The sequence below is a fragment of the Zingiber officinale genome, chromosome 6B (genome assembly GCF_018446385.1).
Source record: "Zingiber officinale cultivar Zhangliang chromosome 6B, Zo_v1.1, whole genome shotgun sequence".
Lineage (NCBI taxonomy): Eukaryota > Viridiplantae > Streptophyta > Magnoliopsida > Zingiberales > Zingiberaceae > Zingiber > Zingiber officinale.
Genome location: NC_055996.1, coordinates 109,524,186 through 109,550,526, shown reverse-complemented (window position 1 = coordinate 109,550,526; position 26,341 = coordinate 109,524,186). Strand labels below are relative to the sequence as shown.

The window sequence follows — 26,341 nt, the reverse complement described above, 5'->3', positions numbered from 1 at the left end:
TATGCATGTATGATTATCAAGTCTGTAAGGGATCGGTGGCCAACTTGAAGGGGGGTTGGATAGACGACACCCCCAAATACTCGTTTCCTATGTATTCGTTAGTGAGCAAGCGGAATAATACAATACAAAATACGAATAAGAAAGCTAAACACTAAAGGAAAGAAAAACAAACAAACCTCTAACACGTTCGTTTAGCGTGGTTTGGAGATTAGCGCTCCTACTCCACGGCGTGTCCTTGAGGTGGACGATCCCGATCCGTCGGTGGATTAGCCCCCAGCAAACTCCGACTATCTCAAGTAGCTCCTTGTGGGTGGAGAAACCTCACCACAACACTCACAAACACTTGAGAACAAGTAGACTACTAATTAGGGTTTACCACCACTAATTTCGTCAAGGATAACCAAACTTCCAAGCCTTGGTTATATAGGCCACGGGTTGAAAACCCCGTCTACCAGTCGACTGCTAAAACATGCAGTCGACTGTCCTCTGTGGAAATTCGACCGTTACATCCCAACAGCTCGATACCAGTCGACTGCTAAAACTAGCAGTCGGCTGCTCCACACTGACCGAACGAACAGAAAAATTCTGTTCGTTCCTAGTCAACTGTACAGTCGACTGCTACAGTAACGCTACAGTACTGCTACATTGACGCTACAGTAAAATCCTAAAACTAGGATTTTACTCCGAGTACAATCTCTCGTGCACTCGTACCCTCACCCTTATGACTCACTTGACGCTTCTTTGCAGCCTTGACCTCTTGCCTTCAAGCCTACTTCCTTTGGCTCTCGTCCCTCGGATGCATATAAGCCCGCGGCTCATCCCCAATGTCATCCTTCGAGTATGCCTCGAAGTCGCTTCCCTCGGCCCTTGTCCTCGCTGCCTTGTCAACGGTCCCTCGGATGCTCCATCCTTCACCGGACCCGAAGCCATCAACCTGAGTCACATGTGTATCCTGCAGTCCTGCACAACTCAAGTACACATATCAAATACAAGGGTAAATCTAACTTAAACCCTTTGCCCAAACACCAAAATACATGGTCCCGTGGACCATTAGGATTGCTCAAACAATCTCCCTTTTTTTGATATTTAGCAATACGTTTAAGTTAGGGAAAATATAATAGCAAAACAATATGCTAAAAACAATGGACTTACGATGCCAAGGCTATACACTTGGACTTACTTCGCCGAATGGACTTACGATGCCAAGGCTACACACTTGGTCTTACAATGCCGAATGGACTTACGATGCCAAGGCTACACACTTTGACTTACAACGCCAAATGGAAAACAATGCAACATGCATTTGAATCTATCCCAAGGCTCCCCCTATACCTATGCTCCCCATTGAGCTAGGATTTTCCCACAAGGCTTTTTAAGAACCTATCACAAGGCTCCCCCTACCCAAAGGCATTTTCAGGTTTTCCCAACTAAACCTTACTTCTCTCCCTTTGCCTAACATCCAAAAAGCTTTCCAACAATATCTTAATTGTTGAAAACTTATCATCCAACTGACCCTAAACTCATGTATGTATCCCCCATGGATCCCATACATCTATACGAGCTGACCCGGTCAAAATCCAGTGCTTAAAACACTTTCATGTTGGTATCAATCGACTGCAATAAGTACCAGTCAACTACCCCCATGAAAACGAGCTTACAGAGACATTCTATGCTCAAAAACACTGTTACCAGTCGACTGCTAACTGTAGTCGACTGACTGGTACACTATTCATGCAAAAATCAACCTTTCTGAGCTAACTTCAGAAATGCACCAGAAATTCCACAGACTTCCAAAAATTCTCAAATTTTGTGTAGAGGTCTATTTTATCAATGTCTACTTGGGAAAAATATATATAAAAATATATTTATCACAAATCCCAAAATTGACACAAAACACAAAACTAGCTAAAAAGTTCAATTGAACCTTGACCTAAAGTCCTAGTTTTGGCTTCCTCTTGATGTATTTGCCCATACTAACCCACAATGCATCCCTAGCATTAGTTTATATGACATCTATACATCCAAAACTAATTATCATGCTATATGACCCCAATGTCATATTTTCAAGCATGAAACACAACTCAATTGTGCCAAAATCCTAGGTTTAAGACTCAAGTCTGTCTCTAAATCACTTGACACATTTCATGACCCAGTCTAGACTCTCAAGTAGTACCCACTTGAGATCCATTTTCCATGGGTCTTGACTCTTAGAGCTCCCCCTAGAGCTCCTAACCTTATCCACCTCCCTAGGTGACTCATCCACAATGGCTGGGCCACATCGGTGCACCTGTGGTGACACTTGGCTTACAAACCTAACTTTCTTAACCTTAGACACTTTGTCCTTGGTTAATTTTTCATTACCTTTAAATGAATTTTCCTTGCCATTTATTGGTTTCTCCTTGCCATAGTCATATGTCATCCTAACATACAACTTTCCCTTAGCCTTGGAGACCTCTCCCTTGCTATGATCATTTGTCACCCTAGCATATGAACTCTCATTGGCCTTGGAGGGACTAGATCGGTATCCCAAGCCTGATCTATCATTGTTGGGTCTTTGACTACCCAACATCATCTTTAATTCCTTAGATCCAACATTGAATCTCTTAAGGAATTGTTCTAACTTATCAAGCTTTTTCCTTAAAGCTTGATTCTCCTTTTCTAGGTTCCTAACCCTAGAGTTAATTTGTCCATATTGGACATTCCTAGACCTACCCTTCCTAGGCATGTGTCTCCCCTTCTTGGGATTAATATCTTGGTTCTCTTTAGGTCTACCATTTCTAGGTTTATCATGTATTGGTCTCCTAGGGTTTTGATCTACATTAACCCTATTCCTATCATGATATCTAAATCCAAAATTTTACATGGGCATACTATGATTATCATAATTTTTCCTAGCATGCATGGAGGAATTTAAATTTGACTTTAAATTTAAATTAGGGTTTACCTTACCCTTTACCTTTGGAGCTCCTCCTTGACATGAGCCTCCATTCTTCCTCCACTTCTTTTCCCACATCTTCAAATGCGCCAACTTCTTGAGCTCTTTCTTCTTTGGACATTTGGTGTGGTAGTGTCCCATGTCTCCACACGTGAAGCATCTAATGTGCTTCTTCTCCTTCTTTTTCCTACAACTCAAATTAGATTCTAAATGAATTGAATTGAGTTTAGGAGATATCTCTTTCTTACCCATAGGACATCTACTCTTATAGTGTCCTTTTTCATTGCACCTAAAGCACACAATGTGATCTTTTGATTTCATTTCGGCGGAGATGCTCACTAGGTTGACTTCTTCCAAGATCTCTTCCTCATCCTCTTCACTTGTCTTGGATTCATCTTCAACCTTTAAGGATGTAGATGATGCTTCATCTTCCTTTTCCTCCTTCTCCTCCTCGGATGTTGAGCATGGCTCAACTTCCGGTTGCTCCACCTCCTCTTCTTAAGCTACTACATCCGTTTCTTCGGATTTTTCTTTTTCTTCTTCTTCTAGTGTAGGCATAGGTTTTTTCACATTGAAACTTCTTTATCTTGCTCCACAAATCATGAGCATTCTCGTACTCACCTACACGAGTCATCACATGATTAGGCAAAATATCAATCAAAATAGACATTACCTTTGAGTTTGTCTTTGCCCGTGTGGTTTGCTCCTCCATCCAATGTCGTGGTCGAAGCTTTTTCCCTTTCTTGTCTTTTGGGACTTCGAACGGCTCCTTGATCACCATCATGGTGTCCCAATCCGTATTGAAGAAGACCTCCATCTTCATCATCCAATATGTGATGTCCCATAAGCCTCCGCCTTCGAACTTTGGCGGTTCTATCAAGCCGGTCATCTTCTTGTAGTTGCTCTTCTCGGCGGTTAGTCCGGTGAAGTGCGACCTTCGCTCTGATACCACTTGTAAGGGATCGGTGGCCGGCTAGAAGGGGGTTGGATAGACGACACCCCCAAATACTCGCTTCCTATGTATTCGTTAGTGCGCAAGCGGAATAATACAATACAAAATACGAATAAGAAAGCTAAACACTAAAGGAAAGAAAAACAAGAAAACCGCTAACACGTTCATTTAACGCGATTCGGAGATTAGGACTCCTACTCCACGGTGTGTCCTTGAGGTGGACGATCCTGATCCGTCGATGGATTAGCCCCCGGCAAACTCCGGCTATCTCAAGTAGCTCCTTGTGGGTGGAGAAACCTCACCACAACACTCACAAACACTTGAGAACAAGTAGACTACTAATTAGGGTTTACCACCACTAATTTCGTCAGGGATAACCAAGCTTCCAAGCCTTGGTTATATAAGTCGCGGGTTGAAAACCCCGCCTACCAGTCGACTGCTAAAACATGTAGTCGACTGTCCTCTGTGGAAATTTGACTATTACATCCCAACAACTCGATACCAGTCGACTGCTAAAACTAGCAGTCGACTGCTCTACACTGACCGAACAAACAGAACATTCTGTTCGTTCTCAGTCGACTGCACAGTCGACTGCTAAAACATGCAGTCGACTGCTACAGTAACACTACAGTATTGCTATAGTACTGCTACAGTGACGCTACAGTAAACCCCTGGAACTAGGATTTTACTCCGAGTACAATCTCTCGTACCCTCACCCTTATGACTTACTTGACGCTTTTTTGCAGCCTTGACCTCTTGCCTTCAAGCCTACTTCCTTTAGCTCTCGTCCTTCGGATGCATATAAGCTCGCAGCTCGTTCCCAATGTCATCCTTCGCGTATGCCTCAAAGTCGCTTCCCTCGGCCCTTGTCCTCGCTGCCTTGTCCACGGTCCCTCGGATGCTCCATCCTTCACCGGACCCGAAGCCATTAACCTGAGTCACATGTGTATCCTGCAGCCCTGCATAACTCAAGTACACATATCAAATACAAGGGTGAACCTAACTTAAACCTTTGCCCAAACACCAAACACACATGGTCCCGCGGACCATTGGGATTGCTCCAACAAAATCTGCTTCTTACATGACTTGGACTTGGTCAGCCCCCGCGTGTTGTCACCATTGTCCACCGCATAGCATGTGGCATGTTCTATGTACATGCCCAATAGGTTGGATCAAAGGAGCATCACCTCAAACCTTATACCTAGCTATGCCACCAAATTAGGGGACTAACACTTCACCTAAATAAATAGACAAAATAATTGACATGTCTTTTAACCAAAATTTTTATTTTACAATCATCTGACAAATAAGTTTAGAATTGGCCAAAAATTATTTGATTATAATTAATCTTGGGCATCAACTCTAATAAACTCTTATAATATTTGTTGAAGATCGACTGTGTAATATCACTAAAAGTCAATCACAAATAACTCAACAAAAAGCTTATAGAAAATAGGCGTGCATTTAGATGATCATACAAGAGAAATTTTGATGAGTTTCCATAGATATGGTGCAGCGGTTAAGATATAACAGGAATTTTTAAAGTGATGTGGTACAATCCTATGTTAGGATATATTTGACATTGACTTTAGTGGAAAAATTTAGATGGGATGATCGTGTATCAAAGTACTCATAGGTAAAAAGATTCATGAGTTTGTCTTCACGAGTAGAGTATCGATTCGGCATTGGATGATCTTATAAGGATGACAAAGATCACAGGAGTTGACTGTTGATGACTTGATGTTGTGCTTCTGTGATTTACCTTTGGAATATGTGCAAAACTCTTATGAGCTGGATCGATAGTCTTCAAAATTAGTTGGATAGTAAGAATTGTACCTATGTTATAAAAAAAATTGATCAAGAAAAAATAATATGAACTTAAAATTTTTAACAATATATAATCTATACGTAATTAACCCAATTAGTTTTTTTTACTCTTCCGCTTAATCCTTATAAAGGAATCATTCTTATCATATTTTGCTTTTCCAACTGAAAAGGATTTGGAATATTAATTATCTGTAGATATGGCTTAAGATGTTAATTATATTAATTATTAAAAATTGAAATTAAATTAAAAATAGACGGTGAACCTTTTTTATTTGATTTAAATTATAAATTTTGGATTTGAAATATTCACCCTAAAAGCGTACTTACCACTAAGTCTGTTGTCGGTGTCCACCACGTGTCATCAAGTTAGCGGTGATCCGGTCCTTGTCGTTATAGATCTACCCACCACTGGAAATTTGGATTTTCCTTCGGAAAAATATGCACAATTTTATCTTTTTTTAGAATTATATTATTATTATTATTTGAAATGTTCTCCAAAGGCTAACTACTGAACGGCGATCATGAGTTTTCCAATTTAAGAAAGATATCTATTTTTTATGAATTAAATAAACTTGAAATATTCCTTAAAGAGATAGAGACGGGCGAATCGGACGGAGCCGCGTTCTTGAGACTCTTTCACTTCTCCATTTTGCGGCGTCGATTCCCTTTGCTTTTCCCTTGAGATCCAGTAATATCGATTACTACTCCGATCTGATTCCTAGGTAAAGTCCCTCGATCTCGCGGACTATAAATTTGATCTCCTTTGCCTTTTGTTTTTCACGAATCCTGCGGTCGTCCTCTCCCTCTCCCTCGTCTCAGATATCGCCGCTCCATATCTTCTGAGATAGCATCGACTGCCTTCCGATGGAGAGGGTTATCTCAGCACAGGGCATCCTTTCCCTCCCTTCCACGCTGCAAGCTCGCACTTTCCATCCCCTCCGCCGCCGTTTTCCTTTCGCCGCCGCTCGGTTCCCCTCCCCGGTCCTTTCCGCCAAGGTCACGAACCACCCCGTCCATGACTTCATCTCGAAGGACCGGGGAGTTGCTGGTGAGTCCCAAAGATCGCTCCTTTCCACTGGGCTTTATGGGAAACAGAGGAAAGCTCCGACCTTTACCGCCTCCGCGGCGGTTCCCGCTGGAGGGATCGGTTTTGTGGAGGGCGAGGCGGAGAAGCCCAAGTTATTGGGGGTCGAGATTACGACACTCAAGAAGATAATTCCGCTGGGGATCATGTTCTTCTGTATTCTTTTCAATTATACCATTCTCAGAGATACCAAGGACGTGCTGGTGGTGACGGCCAAGGGGAGCAGCGCCGAGATTATACCTTTCTTGAAGACTTGGGTAAACTTGCCGATGGCGATTGGGTTCATGCTTTTGTACACCAAGCTGTCGAATGTTCTGTCCAAGGAGGCTCTCTTTTACACCGTGATTTTCCCTTTCATAGCCTTTTTTGGTGCCTTTGGCTTTTTGCTCTATCCCCTGCGAGATGCCATCCATCCTACGGCGCTTGCAGATAAGCTTCTAGCAGCGCTTGGTCCGAGCTTCCTTGGCCCGGTTGCGATTTTGAGGATTTGGAGCTTCTGCCTTTTCTATGTCATGGCAGAGCTTTGGGGAAGCGTGGTGATCTCGGTCCTCTTTTGGGGGTTTGCCAATCAGGTGATATATGCTTTCTGATCTTTTTGTATTTTTTATTTTAAAATTATTATCTTAAATCTTTCTTTTTAAACGGTAGATTATTTTATTTGGTATGCCATCTGATCTCTTATACGCAGTAAACTGCAATCCATTATTATACCAATTAGTGTATTTTAACTGTGAGAATGTGAACAATGACAAACTGTAATTTGGTGATTTTTGATCGGTATTCCAAGCTTAAGTTGTGAGATACCACACGTTAAGCATATCATCTATCATTGTAACAGAAGAATTGCAAGATAGGTGAAAAGCAACAGTAATTTACAGTCGAATAGTTAGAATCAGCCGGGGGATTTCATTTGCATGATTTTGGCTATACCTTGTGAAGAATTCCCAAATCTTAAGCGTTCAGAATTGTATTTGTAGCCCATTAGCTGAGTTTAAGCAGGTGATCTACAGGACTTTTCCTGATTTTATTTATATCTATAAAGTTAGAAATCATATACTAAAACCTTTTATAGCTGAAAAATAATGTATCAGCTATGCAATTTCTGTAGTATTTTCTTCATCGAGAAGGATTTTGTGCTACAAAATATGGTTACCACTTGTTGCTTGTGGTATAAACAGTCTCTCTATGCTTTCATTGATGAGATCTTTTTTTCCCTTTATACATTGTTGCTGGTTCTAGGTAACTACTTAATGGTTTTACTGGTTTATACCTTCATGGTGTCTGTCTTGTTTTTCTCATACTTTCTACAATTTGGCTGTATTTGAGATAACTTTATGAAGAAATGTTTGTTTTTCGACTGTTGAGGATACTTTTCCTTTGCAGATTACCACTGTTGAGGAAGCTAAAGAATTCTATCCATTGTTTGGACTTGGGGCTAATATTGCCCTCATCTTCTCGGGACGAACAGTAAAGTATTTCTCTAATCTACGTAAGAATCTGGGACCAGGGGTTGATGGTTGGGCAATTTCACTGAAAGGAATGATGAGCATCGTTGTGCTTCTTGGGTTTGTAATATCTGCAATCTATTGGGGTGTAAATAAATTTGTGGTGAACGACCCATCTCTTCCAAGATCAAACCGCAAGAAGAAGGTTTGTTTCTGGATCAATGCAGACATTACGTTTACATTTTGGATATGTATTCTGTCATTTATCAATATCAAATATTTGTTTGCATAGGTGAAGAAGCCAAAGCTAGGCATGAATGAGAGCCTCAAGGTTTTGCTGTCGTCCAGATATGTAAGGGATCTAGCCACGTTGGTGGTTGCTTATGGGATCAGCATCAACCTGGTGGAAGTCACATGGAAATCAAAGCTCAAGGCACAGGTATTTTTGGGGATTAACAGTTTAATGTTTTGCCTTTAATTTCACTCACTTCTGTGTATATATTTTTGACAGTTTCCTAGTCCAAATGAATATTCATCTTTCATGGGTGATTTTTCAACCATGACTGGAATTGCAACTTTTACAATGATGTTGCTAGGAAGGTGGATTCTCAGAAAATTTGGCTGGGGAGTGGCAGCCATGATCACTCCTACAGTTTTGCTTCTAACGGGAGTTGGATTTTTCTCCCTAATCTTGTTCGGCGAGCCTTTGGCTCCCCTACTGGGAAGCTTTGGAGTGACTCCTCTGCTTGCTGCTGTTTATGTGGGTGCATTACAGAATATTTTCAGCAAGAGTGCAAAATACAGCTTGTTCGATCCTTGCAAGGAAATGGCTTACATTCCTTTGGACGAAGAGATGAAGGTCAGTGTTCTATCCTTCTACCTTCACGCTTCCATATTCACTTTACTGATACAGCTACTACTGCATATCTTTTAACAATCCACAGGTTAAAGGGAAGGCTGCAATTGATGTGGTCTGCAATCCCTTAGGAAAGTCGGGAGGCGCCCTGATCCAGCAATTCATGATTCTGACATTTGGGTCTCTAGCTAACTCGACTCCGTACCTGGGGGGAATCCTTCTGGTGATTGTTATCGCATGGCTAGGTGCTGCGAGATCCCTGGACTCCCAATTCTCCCCCTTGGCCAAGGAGCAGCTGGAGAAGGAGAAGTTACAGAAACAAAAGTCTAGTGTTGCGGCGGCTGCATCGAAGGAAGAAACCCAGGATTTGCTCGCCGAGGTAACGCTTAGCACGAATGGATCTGCTCATGAATCTGAAGCAGCCGACAAAGTATCAAATGAGTCACCTCTCTGAGGCAAAAATGCAGAATTCTCTTCTCTAAGCATAGTAAATGCAGTTAGTTATCTTATCGGGTAACTTCAGAAAGTTGGTGAATGAGTTTCTACATGATTTAAGAATTATAGGAATAAGCCTTCTGGGCATTGCTTCTTGTTCTTTTTGGTAGGAATGAGACCTGAACATTCGGTGAGTTACTTGTTGCCGAATTTAGTTATTGAGGACGTGTGTCAATTTGTTGGATTCTTTTTTGTTGAAAGGACTGCATTGTCTTAGTTTTTTTTTTTTATATACCAATGAATGAAACAAGTATTGTGTTACTAGCACGAAATTAATAGAAATCTCAGTAAATGGCAAATGGAAAAGAGAGAGAGAGAGAGAGATTTTGAAAATAAAGCGCATCTTTATTTTTTTAAAAAAAAATATCAAGGAAATTACTCCCTGAAAAGGAAATGAAGGGGATTTGGGCTGACTACCGGCCGGTCTACCTACAAAGACGGCTCAGTAACCCATTCTGTTCTATTTAATGTTCCTTCCCTGGAAATTGGAACCCTGGTTGCCTAGTTGTCGCTGTGACTCCCCGAGAGAAGCGAGAACAAACGAAGCGAAGCAGGGTTCAGGCTCGGTGCCATGACCATCGACGACGAGAAGTCGATATACGTTGGGGGGCTCCCTTACGAGTGTACCCAGGAGGACCTCCATCGTGCCTTCGACCTTTACGGCGCCATCATGGATGTCAAAGTACGTCTTCTTGCCTCTTCCTTTTTTCTTTTGATCTATCTTATTTAGTAGATTCGATGTGGGAGGTAGTTGACCGTCTCTCTATGTTAGGGTTTGAATCAAATGTAAGATTTCGAAGTCATTCTTGAACCTCTGAGTTACCCATGGAATTGGCGTCCGGAATCACCCGTTCGAGTGAGAGCTTGTTTGGTGAGTGAAGTGAGGAATCTGAATATCTTGTCATCAGGGTGATGTGTGATTTTACTGAAGATCGATTCGAAAATGAATCTTACTTCCGGAAGTGGGTATCTTGCTGCGATGAAAATCCGGATAAGTAAAATCAACTATTAGAAAATCTTGTGCCAGTTTCTTCAACGAAAACTAATTATAGATTCTAGAGTATTCTTGTTGAAAATATTGGTTAGAAACTGAGATTTCAACCTTCAGGTTCTTTACTGAATCTACTAATAGTCATCTCTAACGACATTTTTCTTATAATATTCTATGTACCCAAAACCTGAGATTGCTTCAAGGATGTTTATTTCTGAGTACAAAAGCACACACTCTTGTATGTTAAAAGTCTTCAAATTTGTCATAACCTTTTGCTCCAAAGTCCTTTAGTGCAACATTTAAGAATCAATCAACTATTTGAATGCATCTTATGGACATGTTTTGTTTTATGTGATTATACAACTGCAGATAGTCAATGATCGACATGTTGGTGGAAAATGTTATGGGTTTGTCACATTTAGAAACCCTAGGTCAGCTGTTGATGCTATTACGGACATGAATGGCAGGGTATGTATCTTTTTCTTTTCAGATTACTGATTAATATAATTACTATTTTTTTTCACATTATCTTTAGCTGATTTCCATGCACTTGGAAGTAATTGCTGTTTGATGTTAAAAATCTAACCAGAAAATTGGAGGAAGAGTTGTAAGAGTAAATGAGGTTCACACAAGAGGTGGAAGGCCAAATTTTCATCGGGAAAATTTTCACCGGGATGAAGAGGATTATTGGGATAGAGACAGGGAAAGGGTAAGGGAAAAGGAAAGAGAAAGGGATCATTTACGTGACAGAGATCATTACCTTGATAGAAATTCTGAGCGGTCTCAAGATAATAACAGAGAAAGAGAACCGGATTTTGAGCATGACCGTGACTTCATTCAAGCAAGAGAGCATCCTGTTGAGCAAGTGCTAGATCTAGAGGATGAGGATCATGATCGTCAAGGAGACCATGATAAAGACTGGGAAAGGGATCATGATATGGATTGGAGCCATGATAGAGAATTAGACAAACCTAAAGATCGTGATGGAAGCAAGTCAATGGATAAGGAGCAACAATCAAGACAACAACATGGGTAATCTATGATACTATTTTATTCATGTTAATTGTTTAAGATATCATCTTACATTCGGTCACTAGTTACTTGGTATCTACTATTAGCAATTTTGTTGTTGGTGTAAGATCAAAATGTTTTTTTTTGTCTAATGTTCACACCTTACTAGCATGAATTTTACAATAATTGTTTTTTCTAATGATGATAGTATTATTTTGTGCCACAACCTACATCTTTCCATTGACATATATGCATTGAATATTTATATATTTTACTTTCATATGTATATGCATTATTTTTAATTTAAATATTTTACAAACTTCATAGTCCATTTCATTTATTATTTTGACCTTTATGCTTGCGTGGTCTAGTATGAATGAAGAAACTTCATTCATTCAATATTTTTATATGATTGTGCTATGATGTGTCATTGACTCACTAATATAAATGGACCAAATTTAGCACTCTTGAGAAATAGAATGCACAAAGCATCAATATAGTAGAAATGAGAATGCTACGATCGATCAATGGGAGTAAAAATGAAAATAAAAAATACAAGTGGTTGGGAGCACTTAGGTATATCTCTAGTAGATAGTAAAGGGCAGCCTACTGCACGAAGCTCTCATTAATGTGGGATCTCAGGGAAGGATTTATTATATGCAACCTTACCCTAACGAGACTGTTCCTGTTTAGTAAAGTGATAAATAAATAAATTAAGATACTATGGACATGTTTCAAGATAATTAATAGATTATGTAGTTATACTAGTTGGATTGATTAGAGTTAATGTGTAAAGGATAGAGGGAGACAAACATAATTTATGATCTAAGTATAGTTTAAAATTTCATTTTGTGTCAGTTGGCGTAAGCAATGTGTATGACTATGCATGCTCTCCAGCATGGATAAAAATTATGTTTCACTTAACTCATACATGCCCAACTATGTCTCCCACATGTATAGCTCTTGCAGGCAAATATAAACCTTGGTTTCAGCTCGTATCAAGTGAGACAAATTTAAATCCTATAGTATTATTTGAATGTGAATTAAACTAGTTTAGATTCAATTTCGAATAATTACTAGTTAGACATAGAATTTAGATTTATTGAAGGCTTAGATATGACAATAGCTATTTAATATAAGTATGTAATGTAATTTGTAGCTACGCATAAATATTCCATGAAGTAATTTATACATTCATGAGAGTTAATCTCAACAAAATAATTGAAGGCTCCACTTACTATGGTTACAACACTTCGTAAAATGATTAGTATATCAGATGGTAATTTAGGTTCCCGTTATGCTAGTTCAACGTCTAGTTGCCAACAGCGATGTTTTTATTAATAGGCATTTGGATTAAATAATTCAAATACTATGTTTGGGAGCATGTTTAATCCAAGTTATGAAGATTATGTTGTTTAGCATGCTCAAATGTTGCATGAACCTATGCTCCTATCCAATATATGATGTGGATTCAGTAGTAAAGGCTTCTAGTAATAAATCATTAGACATACTCTTACTGAGATGGTATGATATAAATTGAGATGTTTGTTATTACATTTTAAAATTGTTTTCATGAGAATGGTTTCCCAGTATAACTTTTGAAATTTTAAGCTATCTTTTCAGTTTTGATTAAAATATTTTGCTTTGATCAGAATCTTCTGTCTACTAGACAATCGATAATGTAGAATTATTTTCTTGAAAATATTTCTTGGTGAAGCAAATGGAGCCTTTTTTTTGTGGTCTGTTGCTTTAGACATGTTTGGTATAAGTTGAAAGCAAGATTTGAGATCTTGCGTTGAGCTAGGGTTTTGGTCTCTGGCCGACTCCAGACATGTCAAGCATGCAGAGTGCTGCTGCTTCCAGTTTGCGTGTCAAGCGGGTGGAAGAGGAGAAGAGGGAAAGAGTAGATAAGGAAGAAGAGTATGGTGATCGCCAACCTCACAAAAGCATCACAGACACAACCAAAGCTGTCATGGTTATTATGGACCATGAGCAAAGCCTTTGCAGCCGTCCTAGGCCATGAGTAAAGCCTTTGCCATCACCATCCATGAGTGAAACCATACACAGTCTCAAGATCATGAACAAACTGTAGTCGTCTTTTGAATCTTGTGCCTTTGCTCAATTCTATTCTCATAGAGAACCGTGATCAAAGCCTGTCATTGTCTTAGGACCTCACAAAATCCCACATCGTCTCATGGATCTCGTATCAAGCTCATTAATTTAGCCCTAGGGCAGCGCTTTTGCATGAAGGTGTTGCCATGGTTGCACGGAGTTAAACTCTAGGTGTTGTCTCGAAGCTGTTCCATATGGCATCGAAGGATACCTTAATCCTTGGTAGTTGGCCGAAAGGATTATCTTATTGTCTTCGGTTAGTTTCTTCTTTTCTAATCCTTCTAAGGTGAGTGGTCCTTGTACAAATTTGGTAAAAGCTACTACTTGGTGATAGTGATTTATGAATTAGGATTTAGTAATGGCAAATTTGGACCTGGTACCTAGTCTGAAGGGAAAAGTTGAACTGATGCCATGTATGAGCTTTGAATGGGATCAATCAGTGCACACTAACTTTCAGGTGTATTTTTGGACAGTTCAGAGACACTAAGCAGGTCCTACCGTCCTAGATTTATCCCAATTGTGACTTATAATTGGATACAGCTTATGATAGTTTGCGTCATCTTGTTTCTCATTGTTGTATCTTCTTTAAATTTTCATTATCTATTTCCAAATCTATGTAATTTCTCTAAGTGGTTCACGTCTGAATATGTCAAGAGAATGCTGAAACAATTGATAAACTTTTTTGTTTGATCTTAGCAGTACTGGAACCGCTGATCATCAATCCAGAGACATATCCTCCAATTCTAGTGATGATTATCGAAGCCAAGTGCGAAAAGAAGTAAGTTATTATTGTTTGTTCAGAGCACTTATCAAAAAGAGCATCTTGATCTTTGTCAATCTGCTATTAACTGCTCGATTCTTTCCAAACCATTTTATTATGTGTGACTAGATGAAAGAACAGTTGGAGCTTTCAATTCATAGGCGAGAGGAGCTTGAAAATGAGGTGTACAATGCTTTAAGACTTCAAATACATTTTTAAAATACTTGATTCATTTCAGTCTTGACTAGAGCATGACATTCTAACTGGATTTTGAATTGATAATAAAAGATAATCTTTAGGTATGTAAGATATGAAATTACTTTCTCTTGCCCTTTCAGTGCTTGTTCTGTCAGCCCTCAAGTTATTTCTCTTCTCTTGGCTAGGAATAATGATATGATAATTCTATTGGCATGTTCCTTATCCGGTCAAGAATTGTGTCATAGAGACATCAAACAACATTCATAACACATTTGTACTTAGCTCTCAAAGGATACAAAAACATCACATTAGTAATAACCAAAATAAGAATAATTATTCTGAAAGGAAACATCTAAAACTTCATCCAACTATACGTAGTCTATAAGTCATAAGATAAAGTGCAGGAATTCTCATATTCGATAAAAGTGCAAAGAATAAATAATAATGAATGATGAGAAAAAACTTCACAAATAGCACAGAGTAACTTCCAACTGTAGGAACAAAAATCTCCTAGAGCAACAAATATCATAGTACATTTAACAATTTGATTCAACATTCCTACCACTCGCCATAGGTTGATGTAGTTGATTTGGAGGCGATTATAAGTATAGGGTGCCATTAAGGCTATAGGAGAGCCTCATAAGAAGTCAAAGCTAAAAGTTTCCATCACTATAAGATTGCAGAATTGTACATCATACATGTCTCCATGTTCAAGGCAACTTATTGATATCTTTATAGAAGGGTTAAACACTATATTTGATAGGGCAACAATCCTCATATGGCATGTTGAATCTAATGCCACATAGTAATAGATATCTTTAAAAACCCATCATTATTACTACAATAAACATGCATCATCTATTTAAAGAAGATACTCTCATCGAGTATTAATGAGAGTATTAACATAAACAATAAGCATATACACGAAACGAGCATGTTACACTAATATCATTAATTCAAGGCATATATATATAGTGGTCTTCTACTGTTATTTCAAGTTTGACCAAGAATGCTACCCTCTCTTCTAATGTAAGATGCGGTTTTGATGTTCATGCTGAAGTTTAAACTGAGTTCTGTAGTTGATATGACAAGCATGCATCTTCATTGAGGACAAGGTGGTAGATGCTTGCTTCTATTCTTGGTTTTCTCTAATTGAATTATGCTACTTGATGTTTCCGGTTACAGTTGATTACTTTTGAGACCACTAGTTCCTACTCCTTGGAAAATGACTGAACCTTATTCTGATTAATCAGATTACAATCATTGGAGACAAAATTGAAGCTAAAAAGCTTCTTATTTCAGATCTACAAAAGAAATCTCAGGTGCTTTAGTTCTGACAACTTAGTAATGTCATAAAGCTGTTCCCTTTTTTTATTTACATGGTCAAATCTACCTTTAAAATATTTTGCCTAATCAATTTATTTCCTGATCGATACTCTTCCCAAGAACAGGAACTAGAGGATTCTTTGGCAAATGCTAAGAAGGTCACTTCTCAGCAGCAGTCAATGCTAATGAAGGTGCAAGTTATATTCTTATTGCACATATTTGAAATTTCTTCTCCAGTTATTTCTCTGAATAAACAAACGGGAGAACCCTCTTTTACTTCCTCATTCAGCTGCATAGTTGTTATCTTCAATCTCAAGACTTAGCTGACAGACTCAAGAGCTCTGAGCAAGAACTCCAGGCTAGTTTTCCTTGGTTTACTATCTTTTTAAAGTTGTTTTTATTTCAAGAACAGAATTTTCCTCGTGGACTAGTCTTATGATATATAAGAAGAAATGAGAAATTAGTAGAAAAAATATTGGGTGTAGAAATTATTGAAAGAACAGATAAAAGGACAGCTTGGGCACCTCATGTGGTTAGTTGTTACAGATGGATAAAGCCTGTTATAGTTATGCAAACTTGCACATGCTAGATGACAATGCCATGTTCTTTCCACACCATCGATATGTTTCAATTTCTAGATTTTCTGCTATTCATTACCCCCTGTTTACTTGGAGAAGGTAATTTACTTAGAGATCAAATGAGAAAGTAACAACACGCAGCTTTCTTCCTCAACCTTTATTGTTTAAATTTGGAAGAAAGTGACTTTCTTACCCTCTCTAGTAGACAATAAATTGAAGGAAAATAGGTTGAGATGATATGAGAAAATCAATAGATAGAACTTAGAATGGTCAAATCTATTAGAGATGAAGTTTTAGGGGGTAAAGAGAGATCTAAGAAAACATTAGTTAATCTAATTTTTAAAAAATAATTAATTTTATTTTTTATTAGGTGGCATTGCCTTGTGGAGATCTCAATAGAGGGTTAAACTTCTTATAGTTGACTAGTATAGCTTCAGGAGTGCATACCTCTTGGAAAGCAAAGATAGGTCTTGGAACAAATGGGTAGGTGTCACTTGGACACGGAGAGGACTGCCCTAGCTTGTGTCTCCTGATGAACCAATAACCTTTGGTTGCCAAGAATGATTCCTTCATTGACTTCAATTCTGCCTTTACCAATTGATGTCCAGCTCCTACACTGCCCTTAGCATTTCAATTAGATTCACTCCTTTCAGGAGGTCTAGTTGGCACAACTTTTATTTTTTTTGTTGCACAATTTTGGGCAAATTATTGTATGGATTAAGCTCAGAAGCACTGACGACAAGCCAGCAAAGTGCCAGCCCATTTGCCTATAGTGCCGAACGGACTTTGATATGCCTCCTCACGCTTATATACCAAATAACAATTTGAAATTTCCACGTCACTATGCAGACAACAATAACACAATCTCATTATTATTCAAGTTTTCAAATTTTTTTTATTTTTTTTTGCATCATTGCATTTTCAAATTTCTGGCTACAAGAATGTTTTCCCCAACTTTTGGTGTACATAACCCTAGTTATTGCAGTCACTTGTTGATGCTGCAACCTCTGAAGTCGATGTGGGTAAGGATGCCAATGCAAGAGATGGATCAGTTTATGCTATTGAGAAGGTATGACATATCCAACACAGTTGGGACATTTTTGCCCGTCCTTTCTGATTTGGGTTGTCTGTAAACTGTGACACTGAAGATTGATTAGTTTAATTGTGTTTTCTCTGTATTTGTTACTAAATAGCAAGTTCTGTACTCTTAACTAAATAGTGACTTGTGTTCAAAACCAGATTTTGTGATATACCTTGCCATGAAAATCAATTTTGCTTTCAGATTAATGCTTCGGGGATTCTTGAAACGTAAAATTTTGTCATTGCACTGTAATCTTGTTTGGTTTTGAAAAGATCTACTGCACAACCTACGTGCTATGCAAAACTCCACCGTAACTACCCTGTTACTGACAGCGTAGCAATCCTTCTTGCTCTGCTCATAGCCCAATCGTAAACTTATTGGTAGGCCCAGGCCTTGAATTGATCCATAAACGCTACTTGAGGACGGCAAAGCTTTGATAAGCCTTAAATAGTCACCACTATGTAGGCAATATAATATCAATTTCCTCCGATTATAACACGTGTAATCGATATAAGGTACATATTTAACACTAAGTTCAAGGATATAAGTACATATTTAACACTAAGTTTAATGATATCCTTGAATGTGCAGCTTAACTTTACAGTTTTACTCGATCTAAATATCCGTAGCGATCTAAGTTCGATCTCTATTGCATAACATAACACGTATTCAGGTTTGTTAGATTTCACTCTCTCTAAAATTTATCTATACTTTTGTGGGTGATATCAATTTTGGTCTTATCTTTTCAATGTTAATTACATTTGCTTATTAATGCATATGGAAAATAATAATTTTGTCCTATAAGTAAACTTTTGTGGAAGATAAACTTTAGTCAACTCTAAGCTAACATAAATTACCTTTCCATGTAACTGAAAATTTGTAAATAGTATGATCATCTGACAAGCAGCACGAAGGGCTTAAAGCAGCTGAAGAAGCAGCATAACTCAAACGAAGTGAACAAACCCCCACCGGAAACTAATCAACGAGTCGATCGAAATCCTATAAATTATTTCTCAGCTAGAAGAATTAAATGTACACAATGAAATCCAAATCCTCATCTCACCTCATTATTCCATTTTCAATCCTTTTTTATTTATTGTTTTTAGAAAAAAAAAAACATTTTTCCACTAAAATTATTTAAATGTACACTTTGAAGCAAATATAGGAGGCAATTTGAGTGAATGGGTGAGCCAACTGTGTTGTGTCAAGTCTGTCTGCATTAGTCAAAGATCAAAGATCGATATTGTTTAACCACATAATTAAGTTTAAGAATGGGGCTAAATTAAATCATTGTATTTTGGGGCATTTATTATTTCTAACCAACACCGCGACAAGGCTCCGTTTCGCTCCAGCTGTGAATAATTTCTTTGCAGCTCATTCGCAAGGTACGATTTCTTCTTCCTCTGCGATCGAGATCCTCCCGAAGTGCTTCTTCTTTTTCGAAATCTTCCGCCGATATTTGATTCATCGCGATGTCTTCACCTCGTTCGATCTCTTTTGGATCTTAAAAATCGGTGGAATAGAAACCCCCATGCCCATTCTCTGTTTACGGGACCATGAGTCCGGATCTAGGGCCCTTCGCTCTTGCAATCGTGGATTCATCATGTTTTATTGTTGATTTGGGCGACAATATATCCTCTCCTTTTTTCCTTTTCGATGTTTCAGATCTGGTCAGCCAATTAGAGTCGTATATAATGAAACCCTAACGTGCAGTTTGGTGGCGTTGATTCCTCAAGTACTTGCTCGGTCCGGTGCTTCTTTGCCTCGGTAAGGTGACCTGGAGATGAGTACTAGGGCGGGGCAAGCGTCATACCGTGATCGGACGCAGGAGTTCCTTAAGGTAGTTGAGAATTGCAAGAAGTCCTCGTCGACTGTAGATGGACCGAGCAGCAGCACTGCGCCTTACTTGGAAGGACCTAAATCAGCGGCTTCCATTCAGTCGGAGTTTAGCAGGAGGGCTTCGCAAATTGGACTTGGCATTCATCAGACTTCACAGAAACTCTCTAAGCTTGCAAAATGTAAGACACTGGTTACAATTGCATCTCATTTCTCACTTTATTTTTCCAGTAAATGAGTAACTAGTTATAATTGCATCTCATTTTTTGTTACTTTTGTTTTTTCAAGTTAAATTTGAAAGTCGTCGTCCCATGGGTTCTGATATGATAGTTCGTTGCTAACATAAGATCCTTGATTAGTTCATTTCTACATATCATATATTAACGTCTCCTTTAGATATCAGTTCACTTTTAACCATATCTCTTTTTTTATATTCCCATGTCTTGTGTTTGTGTTGTGAACTACACATAAAATAATACATTTTAATTGTTTTGATAATCAATTCGAAGAATGTTGTAGTAATCTTTATTACCCACCTTGAACTAAAAAGGCAATGTTGCACTTGTCTGATCTTTGTTAAAATCCAAATTTATCCAAGTTAAATAAAATGATATAGATGTTTGGAAATTGACAAAATAAATGTCTGATTGACCCCTATCTTATAATGTTCGTGTTTTCTTTTATTTGTTAACATTCTTAATTCTTTATTATGGAATTTCCAGAATCAGAATTTATAATCCCTACCTGATTTTATTTGTCATACCATCACCTCTCACTAGCTTCATATGGTCAAATCAAACAGTATATATCTACTATCCAGTGATACTGTCCAAGATAATATTTTATATTCAATGGCTGTGTTAAAAAGTTGTTTCTCAATTCAATGTGTTATTGTTCATCTTGTTTCAATGAACGGAATCTAAACTCTAAATCTGGAAAGTTGTTTTCCTAATAATTTAAACTATTGTACAAATTACAAGAAAGTTGTTTCTTGATAACAGATGTAATTTAAACTAGCCAACCAAGTATCTTAAAAACCTTGAACAAATTAGTCATGGTAATTCTTGTAGATGATACGTTGCTTTGTGTTGTTGTGTTGTTAGTGCTGCCTTTCAAAGGAGATGATAATTATGTATTTATTTGTATCTAAAGAGTGTTTTCTATTTTTCCTATCTAACAAATATGCTTGACTTGCATGGACATGCACATCCTTCTTAGCTCCTATTCCAGTTTGTATCAATCATGCCAATATTTTTTTTATAGTATAGAGAATTATAATGCCATTAAATATTCATTAAAATATTAAATGGAATCTATGAGCTTAAAGCTCATGCATAGCTAGCCAGGGTTGCAAACAAACTAAGTCGAGCCAAGCTTTGAGGCATTCAAACTTGGTTGATAAGGTAACCGAGCCAAGTTGAGCCTAAAATGAACCAAGTAAATGATTGTTTAAGCTTGACATGGTTTATTTTTTATGAGCTTGAGCTTGGTTCGTTTAGATTTTATCGAACTCTAAATTCAAGATTGTTTGAAACTTTTGCTTGTTTGATTGATTATTGAGTTTGATAATTCAAACTTGTTTATTCATTCATGTTGATAATAGTTTTATTAACGAATGTGGTTCATGAACAATGTTCACGAACATTAACGAGCTTAACACATACATATGTGTTTAAGCTTGTTTGTTTAGTTTAATGGGCTATTCAAGCTTATTTATTTAATTGATCTTATGTGTATTGAACAAACCGGATTCTTCCCCGGGACCCCGCATGGCGGGAGTTTCGTGCACCGGACTGTTTTTTTTTATACGTATTGAACAAACATAAACAAGCTCTTACCAAGTCGAATACCAAGTTTGCTCACGAACGTTCGGTTCATTTACAGTCTTATGCATAGGGTTTTACTATATTTTCGTTGGATGGTGTAATTGTATCAAATTATCAATTATAGTCTACTGAGTTTGTTTAATAGCTTGTGTTTGGATCTGAGCTTATAGGTTCTGAAATGCTGGTGACAGGGAAAGTTTCATGCAGTTGTCTGTAAATAGTTTGTGCTTTGTACTTTATCTTGTTCATGATTTAGAAACTCAAAAGAGTTAAACTCAAAAGAGTTAAACTTGTCCATGCCACAAAATCTTGCTGTACTGATTTTATGAAGATAAAAAGTTAGACCTTAATTTTAATCGGATTATGTAAATCATACATTTGCTTTAATCACATATCAAAAGAGTCTTCACCTTTTTCTAATATGCAAAACTCATATCTGTGGTTGAACTAGAAGCTATATGATTGGAAATCAAATACAGATGCCTAATTCAACAACAACCAATGCTTATCCCACTAGGTGGGGTCGGCTCGCAGATGCCTAGTAGGCATTAGTAAATGTTTCATCGACACACCTTATCTAAACCTCTTGTAATGTGTTTTGATGATGATGATGATGTTGAACCTAGTTCTGTAGTTGATCAACAGACTACATTCATTTTAACAGGCATTAGCAATTGCTCGCATTAGTATTGTTTATTAAACTTATGGGATGGCAACATTGACTCACCATAACTGACCTCTGTGAATTTTATACATTAGCATAATCAAGGTTAGATGGCTAGTCTTTTCCCTAGTTAAATTTGCCCATCATAGCCTAAAACTGTTTCTTTGCTTTCAGTGGCAAAAAGGACATCAGTTTTTGATGACCCTACTATAGAGATTCAAGAATTAACGTCAGTTATCAAGAAGGATATTACTGCTTTAAATAGTGCAGTAGTAGACCTGCAACTCCTCTGTAGTTTGCAGAATGAAAGTGGAAATTTGTCTAGGGATACTACCAATCACTCTACTACTGTTGTTGATAACTTGAAGAATCGCTTGATGAGCACTACAAAGGAGTTCAAAGAAGTTTTAACCATGAGAACTGAGGTAGACTAATCCATACCTTATATATATGACCTCATGGTGATGCACTGGATTTTTATGCATTACCAGAAATCCTTACCCACAATATCTTTAAAAATATTATTTTCTGTTCTTTACAGAACCTGAAAGTTCATGAGAGTAGAAGGCAGTTATTTTCTTCATCAGCATCAAAGGAAGCAGCTAATCCTTTCCTTAGACAACGACCACTTGTTTCTAAAGGAAGTAATGAGTCTTCTGCTCCCCCAGCACCATGGGAAAATGGCTCAACATCTTCATCTCCTTTGTTTCCAAGGTAACATCTGAAAGTCTCAGAGTTTGCTGGACTTAGTTGCCAATCTAATCCCTTGTTTTACTGTGTTTGTTGTCGATTTACTTGGTAATATGTGTCATTCTGTGATTGTACCTTAGATTAGTCATTACCAGTGAAGTCTGGCTAAAAACTTTCTACCATTTTCAGGAATGAAGTATTTCCTCTTACTCTTTCTTGTTCTAAGTTGTAAACTTCAGTTTAGTATGTACTTTGCCTATGAAAATAGTTAGTTTAGGGGAATATACTTTATGCTGTAAAAATAGTCTCAGGAATCCTTGTTGCGGTCTACAAAATTTTACCCATGTGTTGATTTGCTTCCATCTAATATTGATTCTTCTTGGTTGACAGGAGGAAATCAAATGGGGACCCATCGTCTACTCAGCCTTTGATACCGCAGCAGCAGCAGCAGCAACAGCAGCAAGAAATGGTTCCATTGCAGGACAGTTACATGCAGAGTAGAGCAGAAGCTCTTCAAAGTGTCGAGTCTACAATTCATGAATTGAGCAATATCTTTACACAACTAGCTACTATGGTTTCACAGCAGGGAGAGCTAGCAATCAGGTATTTGTTTTTTATTAGCATTATTTTGCTAATGCTTTCTTTGTCCATTGAAGATTCTACACCTAACATATCATATTGAGGAATATGATTTGACTTTCAAGCTTCTGCCGTCATGATTCATGTAAAAACATTCTTCTTTGAACAATTGAGAATAAAAAACACGTTTCAAATGTATTTACTAGAACTTGCATTGACAACATAAAATTTCCCCTTCATGAAAATAGCCTCAGCTGGAAAGGTGAAGGTGCTCTTCCTAAAAGCTTACATATATTTACCGACTTTGCTACTTGGGCTTAGATTCAAGTATCTGACACGAATATGGATCTAGAAGTGGGGCATGTTATATTTTCTAAGTGACGACACTAGTACTTGGCAGAAGGAAAAGGGGCTCAATTTTGTACATGGACACAACAAGAATTTGGAAGTGGTTGGAGAATGGTAGGTGCAAGAAGATGGAGCAACATGTGCAACCATGTTGGAAATGACAGTAGGGCAGGTGTATCTCGTCTTCCTCTGAGGCATGTCATTGCTTCTTCCTTTTTGGAAAACAGAAGCACTGTTGTTTTTTTCCTTGTTGAGACACAATAGTGGCGGATTGCTTCTGTGAGGTCTTCCTTCCACCTTCAAGATGCAATGCATCATCTTTTCTTGTTTGATATTCATCTCATCACTTGCAAACCATCAAACCTTCATCTTCCTCTTCAGTGCAGCTCTTCTTTTACCTTCTTCCTTGGAGATATGGCAACAGAGGAAATTCTCCTTCCTCTTTTCTTTCACTTCTCCTTCCTCTTTTCTTCCTTCTCCACTTCTCCTTTTCTTCCCCTCCTGCTCCTCTGTTTCTTCCTTTACTGGATTTCCTTCAGAAATAGGTGAGTGGCTCGTTACACATATTTTGTTCCCATGCTCATTTTGCATCAATGCAAGTGCGTGAAGGGGAAATGGTCTGAGCATCATAAATTATCCATAGTGTTGGAAAGGATTTTTGTTAGTCATTTTATAATAAGATCCTGTTCATTTTTTAACAAAATCCTGACATAGTGGGGCAAAAAGATTTTAAAAACAGAAGCATATATTTATATATATTACAATGAAGAGACTTCATCTCCTTATTATGACAAATCTCTATTCCTTGTTGACGGTGTACCTTTCTTCTCTAATTCCTCAACATTATCAATAGTGAGTCTCTTGAACAACCCCAAATTATCTTCTTTTTCATTTATCATTTATCATTTATCATTTTTATTTATCTTCAATTTTTAATTCCCATGATTATCCAGGGTAAATAACTCAAACTTATGCATATTTTGTTTTAATAGTAGCAATATAGAGTTCATTTTAATTGGAAGCCTAACACAGATAACATAGAATAAGTTCAGAATAATGTAAATGAAATGAAAAATTGTGTTCCTTCGACCATTGCACATCAGTCTTATTTCTTTCATGGGAGATGTCCTTCCAAATATGAGATAGAAAATTAACTTTTATTGCTGTAAAATATGCAAAAGAACTGAACACATTTTAAATTTTTTTATGATGGGATAGCATTCATTTCCTTTTCTATTATCTTTTTCCTCCCTTGGTTTCTAAATTATCGTTTGCTCCAATTAAAACAAAACTACCCCTTGATCAGCTAGTGTATGGTCTTACTTTGATTGGATACCCGTGTTCACTGGAAAAACTCAACAATCCTCCTTTGTTACATACAGCAGAGAAAAAGAGAACTGAATTAAATGCCTTGTTTACTTCGAAGGAATTGAGGGAGGGTATTATGTTCTAATTTCCTGGGTTTTTTTTCTATCTATATCAGGCAAAAATGAAATGGGAATTTGGCGACCTGTTATTCTTTTCACAACTCTTGATTTCTCTCTATCTATTGTTGCCATAAATGAAGAAATTGAATTCCCATTCTTGTTTTTTTTCTTTTCACGACTTGGATAATTTTCTTTTTGCCTGAAGTTGCTTTTTCTGCGACATTTAGTTTCTTGTTAACTTTTCTGTTTTTTATACGTTTCAAAATCATTTTTTTATTTATCATAGTTAATCTTGAACTACCTTAGCTATCATTAATAGCATCTTTGACATGGGGAAGCAAGCAGGGGCAAAGGAAGTCATCCCTAGTTTTCACATAGTTGGTAGTCTATCAAATATCATTTTCTGTTTGAAAACAAATGCATTGCTTATGGCAGGATTGATGAGAACATGGATGACACATTAGCCAATGTGGAAGGAGCACAAGGTCAACTGCTTAAGTACCTCAACAGCATATCCTCTAATAGGTGGCTGATGATCAAGATATTCTTTGTTCTTATGTTTTTCCTTATGATCTTTCTGTTTTTTGTTGCATAATTCCACCTCTTCTTTAGCTGAATTCTCCTGTGCCAGTGATATTCTTTGCACTCCTATCCATTTTTTTTTTCTTTTGCACATTTATATGGTGAGTAGCTATCTACATATTCTTGTTTGAGAGTGCGTATATTTCCTTACATGGAGCCTCTAATCTTTCTTGGCACTGGATGAAGAGGCCTTGTAGGTTAAACGTCGGGAGTCGTGAAAAAAAATTGGAAATGCAGGACCAAATGGATCAAACTCGCATAGAATTATATTCGAATATGATCCAACAATTGGAATTCTTGTGATAACTATTCTTTTACATACAAGAGAAAGACCTTATTGTTTATTACTCTGTAAAAACATTGGCATAAGCCATATGGATATTTGTCGATTTGTTGTGTTCTATGGTCAACACGAATTGATCTCCCACCTTTCTTATGACCCCAACTCTTCCCTATGTACATAGTTGTTTAATTGCTAAGGTCTATAGGGACATTGGTTGCACAGTCTTGTTAGCCTTAGCCTTTTTGATGTCTCCCTTGATCTAATCATAATTATTTATCTGAACACGACTGACATTGTCTCTTGACCTACTATTGCTCAGTAGATGAAGGAGCCCTAATTGTTCTTCTAGTTATGCGTGAATCAGTCTATTTTGCTACTGATTGAGCAAAAAAATATATATTTATCGATCAGTGTTTGATATGTTCATCAAGTCTTTCAAATTTTATTTTTTAAAA

The 26,341-nt window shown here is 37.6% G+C and overlaps 3 protein-coding genes across 4 annotated transcripts; all 3 read left to right on the top strand.

The window, feature by feature from the left end:
- The first annotated feature begins 6,444 nt into the window (after nucleotides 1-6,444).
- Nucleotides 6,445-9,861, top strand: LOC121988856 (plastidic ATP/ADP-transporter-like). The gene is made up of 5 exons (XM_042542547.1): nucleotides 6,445-7,370; nucleotides 8,182-8,448; nucleotides 8,536-8,682; nucleotides 8,755-9,102; nucleotides 9,188-9,861. Exons 1-5 carry the CDS (start codon nucleotides 6,579-6,581, stop codon nucleotides 9,551-9,553), a joined length of 1,920 nt encoding a protein of 639 aa, XP_042398481.1. The 5' UTR covers nucleotides 6,445-6,578; the 3' UTR covers nucleotides 9,554-9,861.
- Nucleotides 9,862-10,059: 198 nt separating this feature from the next.
- On the top strand, nucleotides 10,060-17,851 carry LOC121988857 (U1 small nuclear ribonucleoprotein 70 kDa-like). Of its 2 annotated transcripts, none has more exons than XM_042542548.1 (9): nucleotides 10,060-10,276; nucleotides 10,955-11,053; nucleotides 11,175-11,617; nucleotides 14,405-14,486; nucleotides 14,598-14,651; nucleotides 15,920-15,988; nucleotides 16,118-16,183; nucleotides 16,282-16,350; nucleotides 17,556-17,851. In XM_042542548.1, exons 1-9 carry the CDS (start codon nucleotides 10,166-10,168, stop codon nucleotides 17,643-17,645), a joined length of 1,083 nt encoding a protein of 360 aa, XP_042398482.1. In that variant the 5' UTR covers nucleotides 10,060-10,165; the 3' UTR covers nucleotides 17,646-17,851. The 2 variants fall into 2 exon arrangements, with proteins under 2 accessions (XP_042398482.1, XP_042398483.1); XM_042542549.1 differs by having other exon boundaries at nucleotides 10,061-10,276; nucleotides 14,408-14,486.
- A 1,038-nt stretch (nucleotides 17,852-18,889) lies between these two features.
- On the top strand, nucleotides 18,890-25,700 carry LOC121988855 (syntaxin-32-like). The gene is made up of 6 exons (XM_042542546.1): nucleotides 18,890-19,036; nucleotides 19,365-19,669; nucleotides 22,152-22,402; nucleotides 22,519-22,691; nucleotides 23,058-23,270; nucleotides 25,457-25,700. The coding sequence occupies exons 2-6, from the start codon at nucleotides 19,435-19,437 to the stop codon at nucleotides 25,614-25,616; spliced, it is 1,032 nt and encodes a 343-aa protein (XP_042398480.1). The 5' UTR covers nucleotides 18,890-19,036; nucleotides 19,365-19,434; the 3' UTR covers nucleotides 25,617-25,700.
- The last annotated feature ends 641 nt before the right edge of the window (nucleotides 25,701-26,341 follow it).